The sequence below is a fragment of the Diadema antillarum genome, unplaced genomic scaffold (genome assembly GCF_040938485.1).
Source record: "Diadema antillarum isolate AM-2024a unplaced genomic scaffold, OU_Dant_1.0 scf00000010, whole genome shotgun sequence".
NCBI classification, from domain to species: domain Eukaryota; kingdom Metazoa; phylum Echinodermata; class Echinoidea; order Diadematoida; family Diadematidae; genus Diadema; species Diadema antillarum.
This window is the reverse complement of record NW_027270899.1, coordinates 2,661,113-2,675,176: the sequence shown is the minus strand read 5'-3', so window position 1 is coordinate 2,675,176 and position 14,064 is coordinate 2,661,113. Positions and strand designations below refer to the sequence as shown.

The window sequence follows — 14,064 nt, the reverse complement described above, 5'->3', positions numbered from 1 at the left end:
GGTGATGAGAGTGGAAGTTGTTCTTCCTATTCATAGTGTAATTTTAGTGTGAATTCAAAAATCTACGATATCTCTGTCTTCAAACTCCCTGCGTCGGTTCGTAAACCCATCGTTTCTTGCGCGCACCATAGGTTATGTACTAAAGCGCGGGTCTCACGAACCGACGTATGAAAAGTTGTATTGCGCCGGTTCGTGAGACCCGCGCTGTAGGGCCTGTACAATAGATAACGTGCAATACGTGTGTATTTATGAACCGTCGCTATTTAATCTTCGTATTGTGTTTACATACATATACAGACATGTGGCAGTCTTCCACGATGTGACGGAGGGTTTGGTCAGGATGGCTGCAGTCACAAGCCGTGCTAGCCGAGTGACCCCCATTTGTGGAGACGGTGGCCTGTCCTTGCATGGAGGGTTTGGTTGCAACACAATACCGTATCCGGACAATTACCCCCAAAGGGCAATAACCCCCCCCCCCCCCCCCCCCGCTAAATACTGGTTAGTGGTAATTAAGGTAGGAGTAATAAAAGATTAGGGTTAGGTTTAGGGTTAGGATTAGGTTCATTATTAGGATTTGGATTAAGGCCAGGGGAAGGGGACGGGGTAATTGCCCAGAGGGTAATTGCCCTAGACCCCCGTCTTATTTCCTCACCCACTCCATCACCTCCAGCCCCAAATAGAAAGGGAAATAAAAGATTTTCCAGGGCAATTTCAAAATATCGTCAATGTTCACACTATGCTCTTACGGTGTCAAATATGTAGAATCTTTGCGGAGGCATGTACAAGGCTATCTCACCACTCTTGAACACCTGTAGGAGGCACACGTACCGACAACTTTTTGGCACTTTGAAATCAGTGATGAGATTGTGCACGTACTCCAAATCCCTCGCGTATCGATCGATACTGACAAGACCGTTCCCTTGATCCACCCAGGCTATAATGACCGAATCATCTCGACAAACTGCCGGGTAGCCATCCCTACCATTTTCCCTGAAGACTTTCTTTATCTTCCCATTACCATCAAGGCATATGACACGATTGAGCACACCGCATATCAGGTTTCCCGTTGTTAGAAATGAGACTATTTGCATTGGTGAGATATGTAATTTATCATACATTATTTCTCTGAAAGCCTTCCCTCCCCGTGGGGTAAATACTTGGATCTTTTGGCGTATGTCACAACTCACGTATATATTATCATCTCCGTCAACAGTCACACTATCAGCAGCTGTTAGCTGGCTTCCAGTCTCGAACGTGACGTCAAGCTTCTCCCAGTGTGGAGTGTACAGTGATATCTTGTAGATTTTACCACGTAGGCCCAAAACACTTCGTCCGTCAGACAGGAATGCCATTGAATAAGCAAAAACATGTTCCATCACCGTCTGTTGTAACTTGCCATCAGGGGAGTAGAGATAGATTCCACTTTCATAACTTCCCATCCTGCCCATCGCCATTTTCCCGTTTGGTGTTGCGGCTATACACCTCATGAAGCAGGTGGGTCCTACACCAGTGAGCTTTACGTCTGCTTTGACTTCCCACTTGTAATCTGTTAGCTCACCGAGACAAAGTTCATTGGCCTTCACGTGTTTAGTAAATGACATCCTCTGAGCTCGTTCTTTCACACGTCTAGGTATTTGGTCGTCTGGATCATTTCGTCCCAGGAGATTCGTCAAGTTTTCGCGCAGCGTGTCGTGTGCAAACAATGCGTCATTCTCCAGAGGTGCCTTCATACCATTAGTGACAAGCTCCTCCGTGGAGGTTATGTGACGGATTGTTCGCCGATGCTCTTCATCCATGTCGTATAATTCCTTCTCGAATTTTTCAGACCATCGTTTCACTTGACCTTTCAGTGCTTCTTTTCTGTCTGACAATAGTTGAATGCATTCCTCGTATGCCTTGTCAATGTCATCATTTACCTTTTCCAATATGTTTGCTATTTCATTGCGTTGTGTGGCTATGAACTTGATATGGTTTTCAACAGTCGTTTTCTTTGAATTTACTCTTTCTTTCAACTCCTTGATATTTTTGAGAATGTGTTCCGCATGAATAGGTGCTCCTTCCACCTGATGACCAGCTTGCGAATGCTCCAACATCCCGCACTTACAGCAAATGTACTCCCGACATCCGATACAGTAACAGTCTTCATCATCGTTAGGGTGTTTCTTACACTTTCTTCTCCTCTTAAGCCGAACTTTTCCCGAGAGCACCTCGCTCATGGGCACCACTTCGTGGTTGGAGAGCGTTTCCCAGGTAGAGTGATTTTTCTCACACGATTTACACATATATTTCCCACAATCCTGACAGTGGGACACAGCTGGCGGTTTTTCGTCCATCTCACAAACTGTGCACGTTGGGTTCTCGGTTTTCAATGCCTCCAAAAGAGAACTCACTGGTTCGTTTGTTTGTAACTTACCAACACCTCCACTGGGTAAGGGTGTTCCTCTCCTGCATACAGGGCATTTAAGCGTTCGTTGGTTGGGTTGATCTTGAAAGATATACTCCAAGCAATCTTCGCAGAAAGTGTGTGAACATGCCAATTCTTTAGGCTGGTTGAAAAGTGTCAGGCAAATAGGACACTCGAGATCTTGACTAATGACTTCATTAAACGTTGCCATAGTTTTGGTCTGTTGAACAGAAAAAAAAAGAGCCACAAGACATAATAATTAGCTATTATTTGGTATTGGCAGTTCTAGCAGAATTTTAGCAAACAAGAAATATAAGAAGTAATACATGTTAACAAATATCATATTTAGGACAAGAAAAGGAAAAGGGAAAGATCGAATAGCGATACGAGGCAAAGATTAATTCAATGCATTCACTTTTCAATTCATTTCATACTATTATTTTGTGATAACAATCAATAAATTGCATCTGTATAGTATAAAACGTTTGCAAAATGTATCAGGTAGGTACACAATTCATCGAAAGTTAGAGACTTTTTGGAATAGAATCCATCCTTTAAAAAATCATATCGTACATTGATAAACAATCGCCTGCACTGTTGGTATGTTTCATGTGAAAGGGATTAGGATTAGAACCTACTGTATGTCTGCTGGCTCTGATGGTTGATGAACAAAAGAGCTTGAATATCAAGTAAGTGCAACCTTAAAGAGAACTAGAAAATAAAAACAAGCCCTATATGGTCGAGTGGTGAATGAAAGCCTGGGCGTATTCTTTCACCTTTTGTCTTTAAGAAATGGGTTTCCCCACATTCTGGCAGAGACACTTGCTTTAGAGGGACCAATACGTTAAAGGACAAGTTCACCTTCATAAACATAAGGATTGAGAGAGTGCAACAATATTAGTAGAACACATCAGTGAAAGTTTGAGGAAAATTGGACAATCGATGCAAAAGTTATGAATTTTTAACATATTTGTGTTGGAACCGCTGGAAGAGGAGACTACTACAGCTTATGAGTCATATGCGTACAACAGTATAAAGAAAATATACAAGAAAATACGTTTCTCTTTTATAACTTTCTCATTCTCTTGTCTAATTATCATAACATTTTTATTTTATGACAGCTTCGAGCGTTACGGAATTGGCGAGACAATACTATCTATTTGTGATTCATTCCTTATTTGCATACAATGGTTATCTCCGCTGAACGCCTTGTCCGATGTTTTGAAGACCCTGATGGTCATGCTGGTATTTCAGCTTATTATATTGGATCTCCATTGTCTTTACCTTGTAATGTGCGTCACAAAATATCCGTTTTTGATCATGCTAATGCACGTTCATGTCTTTAAAATTCCACTACTTGTATACCATTAAAACAACTTCAAGTTCTTATAATAACAACGATCAAATGATACTGATATTAACGTGATGAATTTGATATCTATTTGTATTTACTTTATTGTACTAACCCCATGTACCATGTTTATCTGCTTTTCCAATAAAAAAAAAATGATCATTGTTACTTTCCAATAATCTTTCGTTATTTGGATATGGAAAATGAAATTCTCAGAACTGATTCTACTCAATTTCTGGGGTTATCAGTTTCCTTGTATAGCATTTAAATCCAAGCACATATTTACCGGCGACAACTAAATTCACCAAGTTTGTCTCCTACTCTGATAGTACGGGAAATAGTTTTATTAGATTTATCTGCCAACGTTCCAAGAAAATGTGTTGTCAAGAGAGACATTGACGAATTTAGTCAGTAACTGCAAAATAGCTTCAGTTGTAGGGCTCTCATCTGCTTATATTGGATTGGGAAGATCATTTAAGATTTTTCAAACTAATACATAACTTGTTGTCTTTCACCAAATCAATAACATGAATGAATTAATCGCTTGATTTGGCAACAAGTTCAGGAGCTGGAGAAACGCTGGAATGGCAGTAAAATAATTTATAAAATGGGTTCAAGAATGTAGCCAATAGGAAGCGCTGAAATGAGACACACATCCTTCCTTTACTTCAGTACAACTGCACTGCCTGTAATCCTATGGTAGATTGCCGATCGTCTGTGCGCGCGGCGGCTCCAATGATGAATTGCATGCATACGCGTACGCGCTGTCAATCCTGTAAACAACTTCTAGTTCGGGCTGCCGGCCGGCCGGCCTGTCTTCCCTTGTGCATAACATATGTGGCGTACGTACGTATACTGTACTATACGTACACTTTGTACAGTACAGTAGACCAAGCGTTATGGGACCGGACGCGCGTACATGGAGTCACTTTGAAGAGCAAATCCAACGATTTAGTAGGTTAATTCTCACGCCGTTTTCAGAGTATGTTGTCTAGTAGGCCTATATGAGGAGTCTATATCAAGTCTTTAAGGTAAAGGGTGCATATTCCATGTAAAATAAGTAAGTTTTCATGCGGGTGTCCGGAAACCCAACCCCCCATTATACTTATACTGTATGTGCGGGACTTCCGCGAGTGCGACGTGCGTAAAAGTTTGGGACGAACATCTTCGGACGTCTTGACCCACAAAGGTACGTGAAAAACGCTGAAAAATGATGTTAGTTTTCGAATTTTCGACCCATTTTATAAAACAAATGATGCACAGGATTATTTCGTGGCGTTAGTGTTCGCCTCGTGCATGTTTCACAATTGTAAATACCCTCGAGTGCACTACGCCTACACTAACGCACTCTATCCTGTGCATCATTTGTATAATATTGGAATTAACAACGAATAGTATACGTGGTATAAACTGCTATATGATTGCGATTTTAATAACGTTGATGAAATGAGGAATATTAGTGGCCCCATAAATTTGTATGGCGATCCATTGTGCACTTACACAGGCATGAATAACTTGCGTGATCGAGTAATGTTTCATGTGCTTACCAAGTATGCTGCGCTTCCGGGTTGAATTTTGTTGATTTTCTGTCGGGCTCCGAAGTGTAGTGATGCATAAAATCACAACATACTTTATGTTAGGCCTGTAGGAACGTGAGATCAGAAATTAGAATGAGTGCGGTCTTACTCTAAAGACTCAAACAGAGCACTGAGAGTTAGTTATTAGAAAGAGAGATGCATTGCGAGGCTCTCACAAAATGGCGGGACGATTCAAAGGAAGTCAGTACTTACCGTATGACCTTTTCACTGGGACCCTATTATTAATAGTTGCGGGTTTTCCCAAACATCTCATATACACACTGTGTATGTGAAAATCACAGCGCACGATTTATTCATTTTTTTCTTTACAATGTAAAATGATAACTTCAATTACTAATCTGAGTAAAATGAGATGGAGAATCTTCAGCAGATTATTTTCGTTTGACTGTCAGCATATCGTGTAACATGGCATCCTATTTAACGTCAGTTTCGATGTAATTTCGTCATTGTCTTTCTTTTCAGCAATTCTTCCAAGGTGACTTTAATACAAAATAAGCACGGGCAAATATTATCATTTCAGATTTCTTAACAAACGATGATTTACCTCTCTTGGAAGCCCTTTGCAAATGTTTTTTTTTTTCCTAATACGTCTTGGACATATAGGTCAGAGAGAAATGTTTCTAATGGGGAAGAAAAAAAGAAGTGTTTTGTGACATATAGGCCTATAGATGATCGCTAACAACACTTCCAGGAAGGCACGGGACTTCTGTAACATGTCAGTGAAGCTGAATCCAAATGTAAAAACACAAAACTCTCCAAGTCATACCTTTCCTTGCGCCTACATCCCTACAGGTTTCAAGGAAATTAAACATAGTGGAAAAGAATTAAAAAGGAAAGAACTATCATTATACGGGGGTACATTTACGTGGCGGTGTGAGATTCTCGGCGAGGGAGCGAAGCGACCGAGCAGGGGGACGTGGAAGGACCTGCCTGGGGAGGGCGCTAATTAAAACTGTTCATTTTACTATAAGTACGGGCAGAGCGAGCGAGACACTTTCACTTTGCCATTCGTCTGAAATATGTTCATTAAAAGCTTAAAGGTATCGTACAGTCCTGGTTGAGACCTAATTTCACATTTCTAACTTTTTTGTGTTAGATAATGAGAAAAGTCTCATGAAATATGAAAGAGCATGTATCATTGTATGAGGAATTCAACGTTTTAATTATCTGATGTAAATTAGTTTTGAAATGGCTGAGATATCCAAAAAAGAGCGATTCTACCAAAGAAGTGTGGGACCCGCATTTTATTACGATAGCTTTGTTTTATTTTGTGATTTTTTGGATGTTTTAGTCATTCCAAACCCGATTTTCATCAAATAAACTTTGAATTCCTCTTAAAACGGTATGTTCTGTACTATATCATAAGTGTTTTCTTGGTATGTCGCAATAAGTTAAAAGATTAATTCTCATCTCCACCAAAACTGTACCATCCCTTTAAAGGTGGTCGCATTGAGCAATAATTTTTCTTTCTTATATTGCCAAAAAGTATAGAAGAAAGGGAAAATGTAAGGTTTACTAAAGGTATGTCTCAGGAAGCACACTCGAGGACGCGAGGCCACCATGTATGCACTAAATCTACTCATAAGTAAATATTAGTGTATATATATTATAATGTATATAATAGTGTATTATGGTTTGCGAATTTTCAGTTATGAAATTGACAATTGAGTATATGAATATAAGAACGACCCAAGTCCAATTTTTGGCCAAATTCAGTTTGACATGGGAAATTGTAGCTTATGCATGGACTCATCTTGTGTATAAATGATAAATCCTAATTAACCCCGGAAGTGCCTGAAATAAATGAGTTAAATCTTATATGAATGTAAGAATGAAGGACTTGGGTCATTCTTACATTCATATCATAGCGCCCTCTCTCGTCCTCTCATCTCTATAGCAGAATATCATGTATATGAATCAAAGAACGACCCAAGTCCATCACACAAAATGGCCTCTCCACAATTAATGTTAATGTTAATTGTCATACTAATATATGTTCTAATTTGTATATACAATGTTGCCATCCCATCACAGTTAAATAGATCATTGGACAAACAAAAAAGATATGAAGGTTTTTTTAGTTTACTCGAAATGGTCTTCCATGGACTTGGGTCGTTCTTATATTCATATACTCAATTGACAACTTTTAGAAAGAAAAGCGCCTTTTTTTATTTGGTAGATTATTTGTTACATGGGACACGCGGGGAGGGGCAAAAACCCGTTTTGCCCCCCCCCCCCATATATATATATATATATATATATATAGCTCTTTTTTTTTGGGGGGGGGGAGGAGTTTTTTATCCCTCCCACGGTAGGGAGCTTTTTCAATTTTTAGCTCTTATGGTGCGATCAGGTGCATACATAAGTGACTATTCTTACCTATTTTGAAAGAGAAAAGGGAAATAAACCTTCAATTCCAACTATCACTTTAATCCTTTGGGCTATGCTCATTATTAATATTATAGTGTAGGCCCAAGTTAGCAGACTTTTCCCGATGCGTGAGAAAAATGGATGCCATGCGTAAAATCGTGAGATGGCCCCTAAATGCTTGAGTCTCACTCAGAATGCGTGAGACTTGGTAGCTCTGTTCATTTGAACGTCGTTTACGCCAGATAGGACGACGATGATGATATACTATTATTATTCATTCATTCGACATATCAGACGGGTGCTACACAGTACATAGACACAATGAAAAATAATAGTGACCTTATATTTAATGTTTATACAGTGTTAGGCCTAAGTGTTGCATTTGGGAAACAAATTAATTATGCTAGGCATAAACAAAGTGTGTGTGTGTGTGTGTGTGTGTGTGTGAACAATGTCCCATATGCTTACCAAGTATACAGTATGATGTAGGCCGTTTCCCACACAGAATATTGTTGATTTACATGTAGGGCCTATGTCCGCCACCGACGTATGCATGCGATCGCCACCGACTCTGTGACAGGGATGTGTTGTTCAGCCTGTAGAAAGGTGAAGTCACAAGTCAGACGGAATGTTGTCTTGCTTGTAAGGCCCAAATAGAAAACGGACGATTAGTCAAACACGTCAAACAAAAGAGAGATGTATTACAGAGTACTCACAAAATGGTCGGTGATACAAGCAGCTATTACACAGACCATGATCAAAGAGCATAGAACTGAATGTGCTCTGTACGTGCGTGCATCACGCCCTTCTCAGTCGTTTGATCGGTGACCTTTTCATTGCGACCCTTTCACTTAGTACTGGGTTTTCCCCACATCCCATTCACCGTGTGTCTTTCTGAAAAGCACAGCGCGTAACCGCATTCTGCCTCATGATATGAAAGATGTTCGTCCGTCATTGAAATGTAAGATGGAGAAATTGGGACTTTATACTTTACTGAATCATTTATTTAAAGTCATAAACAAAACAAACCCTATGTAGAATACAAGTGAAGAGTTTGCAAAAACCGACAAGTCCATATTTGCCAAATGGAGATATTTGCGATTAAAGGTCAAGAAAAATAAAGAGAATAATAAGAAAATTTTTGCTTCTTTTGACCATATCTTCAAAAATATAGCTTTATATGTAGTGACCAATATATCATTTAAAAGGTATTAGTTTGTACTTTATGACAGAGATCGTACTTCAAAATCTTCAAAAATGGACTTATCGGTTTTTGCAAACAAACCCTTCAAGTGTTTCTTGATTATTATGCTACCAAAGAGGAGAATTTATATACTCAAAAGACAAAGATGTAAACAAATATCCTGAAGTTGTTTGTTTGATAGATACTTTATTTTCTGCAAATCAATATACATAAGTTACATAATCATGAAGATGCAGGAAATATACAAAGTAAATTCAACGCAGAGTCGTTTGACTTGCACAAACCACAATACATATAAGTACATAATCATGAACATGTAGGAAATATATAAAATAGATTTAACACTTTATTTTCTGCAAATCAATATACATAAGTTACATAATCATGAAGATGCAGGAAATATACAAAGTAAATTCAACGCAGAATCGTTTGACTTGCATAAACCACGATACATATAATACATAATCATGAACATGTAGGAAATATATGAAATAAATTTAACACAGTCTATTGACTTGCATAAACAACGATATGAAAGAGATTTAATATACAGTATGCATGTCTATGCAGCAGTGATACGAATAACATTTGTAGTTAAGAAACGATTATGCAGAGGGCCGCCATTATAAGCATTGCTTGAAAATATGGCCGGCCCGAGGGAAAGATAAGGACGTACTAGATTTGTAACAATATAAATTCTGCTGCGAAGGTAGCAGGGAAAAATAAACTCTGGTGTGTGATGGTGGTGGTGGTGAATGTGTGTGCAGGTGCTTGAGGGTGCACAATGACAGATAGGCTGGAATTTAGAATAATGAAATTGGTTTACTGAAAGAGGGGACGATATGCGCTGTTGCTATCGGGAGACCAACATTAGTTGTATAATTTATTTGTTTTTAGTTCGTATTTGAAGTATACTGTAATAAAATGTACTTCTTTAACTTTGCTTTAAATGAAAACAAGGAGGCACACTGTTTCAACTTCTCAGGAAGAGTGTTCCATGTATCCGGACCTTGATGTCTAATCGAATTTTGAGCAAGTAAAAGCTTCGGATTACTTAAATGAAAATCATGGAAACGACGGGTAGGGTATGAGTGAATATGGTCATTGGTTACTATAGGGTATTATGAAAAAATGGTAATAAATTTCGAGTGTGTTTATACATAAATATGGCAGTTAGGTATAGATGTATATCATGGGCCTTCAAAGTTTTTAGGCGATAAAATATGGGATCAGCGTGAGCCAAAAAATTTGAATGTGTGCATATACGAAGTTGAATAAGAACTTCAATGATAATCTTAAGGAAAATGAGATGGAGAATAAGTTCCAGCAATAACGTCTGTTTGTCTGCCAGCATAATTATGCAAGAATGCCATGCTATATTGTACGCCAATTCAAAATGTCAATCGAGACATTGTTTTCATTTGAGTAATAAAGAATTTTTGTAAACTATCAAGTTTATAGACTTTGAGTTTTCGATGATCAAAGTGACTATCTGACATTAAGAAGGGTAAAAGAAATATGCATGAATTCGAACTATTTTTCTTTTGATAAACATACACAGTTATTTCTTTTTTTTACTCCCTCTTTTTTTACTACTGCAAAGAAATGTTACCCTGTAACAATATTGTACTTTCCGCCCCTTCATGAGGCAATAGGTCAATGTAAATTTAATTGGTAATGAGGACTTGAAGGGATGGTACTAGGCCTGTTGGTGAAGATGAAGATGAAGATTGGGCTTATAGCTTTTGGTGAAACACCAAGAGATCATGTTTTCAATAATACAAAACATACCATTCTGTATGACAGGAATTCATTTTTTTTAATGGATGAAAATAAGTTTTGGAATGGCTGAGACATCCAAATACAAAGCAAAACAAAGGGATCGTAATGGAAGGTGTGTCACAACTTTTATAAGGATAATTTTCATTAATTAAGCGTTGACTCCCTCTTGGAATTACAGGCTCTTTCATATGAGCAACTCTTGGTATGAAAGTTGGGATACCCTTCGAGAAAATAAAGTATCCATAAAATGAACAGAAATACTGAAAATGAACGAAGTCAATGAAGTACAATATTTTTTCCCTTTCATGTGTATCAATGAGCTCCACAATTCTACATACACTAAATTCAAATTGTATTTTTGTTTGAGATTACTACACTTTTCGGTAATAACATATTTCATGAAAATTTGATAAATAATTAAAATGTATAGAATGCCATGTATTGTACCGATAGGTGAAAATATTTCTTACAAGAATATCGGATAATGTTACATGGACATTAGATTCTTCTGTATTGTTTAGTTGTACCATATGGGTTTCAAGGTGAAGATTATAAACATTATTCATGATTAGTTTTCTATCAGACACACAGACACACACAGACACACACACGCGCAAACACACACACGCACACACACAAACAATACAATCATATTACACAATTTTGCCAACAATGTTGCCGATGATCCCCCTCGGCTTTCTTCTGAATTGTAAATAATCCATGAAACTATTGCTTAAATGAATTGCCCCTCACGTCATCCGCATTATAAAACGGGAAATTGATTAGTTAAATTTCAATGCAGATATTGAATTTCAATAAAACAACATTAAAGAGGTTGTACAGTTCTCGTCGAGGTTAGGATTTAGCTTTTAACGTTTTGCGAGATATTTAGGAACCACCCTATGAGATGTCAAAGAGCATGCAATTCTAAGGGGTATCCGAAGTTTGTTTGTTGAAAACTGGTTTTGAAATGGCTGAGATATCCAAAAACAAGGTGAATCAAAGAGATCCTAATAAAAAACGTGGCCTGTCGCCTTTTATTAATATAATTTTTTTGGATATCTCAACCATTTGAAAACCAATTTTCATCAAAAACCTTGAATCCTTATTAAAATTACATGTTCGTTCATATTTCAGAAAAGGTTTCTCATCATCTCACTTATAGGAATGTTATAAACCTGAATCCTCACCTCAACCAGTACTCTACAGTCCCTTTAATATTAGTTTATATCGAATGGTTTATATCAGTTTAATCTATAAGAGCATTATGTTACGAAATGAAACTCATACATTTCATTTTGACCGTCTTCTTCTATGAGCACATACATATTATGAAGGCCCTGAAAGAAGGTAAAACATATTTTAAAATTCTTATGCAGATGGCTTTCTACATGAATGTTTTATTATGCTTACTGCAACAAAATAAAACTAAGGAATTAATGTTAGAGTTTACTGTGATCACACTCTTTAGATTCTGAAGTCACAAAGTGTAGTAGGGTCTGTTGTATAATTGGATTAAATGTTTGTTCCAGATACATGCGAACACGTATGCGCGCAGATACACCCATTTTATGACACAGACATGGTACTAATATGGAAATAAAGTTCTCAGAAAGTGTTAGTGATCTAATAAATATTCATTAACTTTCAGAAGATGAATAGGGGAAAAAAAAACGATTGTTTATCCTATAGTAGGCGCAAGTATATAACAACACAAATATCTTATACAAGTGTAGATCCAAAAAAAATGTGGTGATACGTTGTAGTTAAAGTCAATTCTGTAAACGATGTTCACATAGTAAAACGTAATCACTCTTTTATACTTGGTACATTGTCGGAAATGCAACACTCCATATTACTACGTCTGACCAAGTGATGTCAGACCCATCGTTCTGTTTACAAACGCTCTGAAATTTATTGCACACATTAGAAATATTAAAGGCAGCATGAGACAGACACGTGGATGAAACAGCTGAGAAACGTTTTACAATATTTATCATGACATACATTACTCTTATATACATTTTAAAGCATTCAAAGGGAACATCAAATCCAATTTTACTATAAAATTCAAATCATACCGATTATGAGTTTTGAATCTTTATGGATGCTGCACTGCGGGTCATGCAAAATAACGACTCAATTATAAGCACACTTCGTGAAATATTAGACAGAGAAGTACATGATCAGTAGCATATCGAAATAACAAGATTCAGCTATTTACAAACCGAATAGGAAAGTACTTTTTTCAGTCAGTCGAAATCATCAAATCGATAAGAATGTACACAGTTTGATTTTCCTTTCCTGTAGATATGCTTGAAGGACGTTGTTAAAATGCACGGCAGTGCCCACCAACGGAATGATTACCAAACAGGAAATTTTGATTTGCGTATGATTATAAAGTCTTTTTGACTGGAATGTTTTGATTCCAATGCTGAACACAGTCCATTACAAGGAGCAATAATATTGCATTAATAAAATATACTCTGCTCGAATGTTGCTTCAAGTGGCTAATTTACACCAAAATAAAGTGTTTTGGGTAAACTTATTCAGACGACGTATCAGATTATAACTTTATTCTAAAAGAAGTGTTACAGACATTCATTTCCATGCATATTCACAATTTCTTTTCTTCATTTCTTTTGCTAAAAGTTCCCTCAAATTTGAAGAGGCCTTACTCTTATTCCACTTCAATGACGTCATGTCTTATTGTGTGCTGTTCGCTATTTCGAAGGTTCGTTATTCCGAAGGTCAGTTAATCCGAAACACACAAATTCCCTATGCCTAGAGGTTCGTTAATCCGAAAAATGAAAAAGGGTTTATTAATCCGAACATTTCGTCGTTGGTTTCACGAAACGACGCTATTTCGTTTTTGAGCGAAAATGCAGTTCTGAGAAAATCGCGTTTAAAGATCTCACAAGTTTCAGACAACGTTTTCAATGTTTTTTTCCTGTCTTGTGTGTAAAAATTTTGACAGGGTGATGAGAGTGGAAGTTGTTCTTCCTATTCATAGTGTAATTTTAGTGTGAATTCAAAAATCTACGATATCTCTGTCTTCAAACTCCCTGCGTCGGTTCGTAAACCCATCGTTTCTTGCGCGCACCATAGGTTATGTACTAAAGCGCGGGTCTCACGAACCGACGTATGAAAAGTTGTATTGCGCCGGTTCGTGAGACCCGCGCTGTAGGGCCTGTACAATAGATAACGTGCAATACGTGTGTATTTATGAACCGTCGCTATTTAATCTTCGTATTGTGTTTACATACATATACAGACATGTGGCAGTCTTCCACGATGTGACGGAGGGTTTGGTCAGGATGGCTGCAGTCACAAGCCGTGCTAGCCGAGTGACCCC

The 14,064-nt window shown here is 37.7% G+C and overlaps 1 protein-coding gene across 1 annotated transcript; it reads right to left on the bottom strand.

Moving 5' to 3' along the window:
* Positions 1 to 503: 503 nt before the first annotated feature.
* On the bottom strand, positions 504 to 8,716 carry LOC139720359 (uncharacterized). Its single transcript, XM_071631730.1, has 3 exons — positions 8,192 to 8,716; positions 5,303 to 5,397; positions 504 to 2,624 (listed from the first exon to the last, which is right to left on the bottom strand). The coding sequence occupies exon 3, from the start codon at positions 2,613 to 2,615 to the stop codon at positions 735 to 737; it is 1,881 nt and encodes a 626-aa protein (XP_071487831.1). The 5' UTR covers positions 2,616 to 2,624; positions 5,303 to 5,397; positions 8,192 to 8,716; the 3' UTR covers positions 504 to 734.
* Positions 8,717 to 14,064: the final 5,348 nt, after the last annotated feature.

Coding starts and splice junctions, on each gene's coding strand:
- LOC139720359 (XM_071631730.1), bottom strand. CDS start 2,615: ATGGCAACGTTTAATGAAGTCATTAGTCAAGATCTCGAGTGTCCTATT.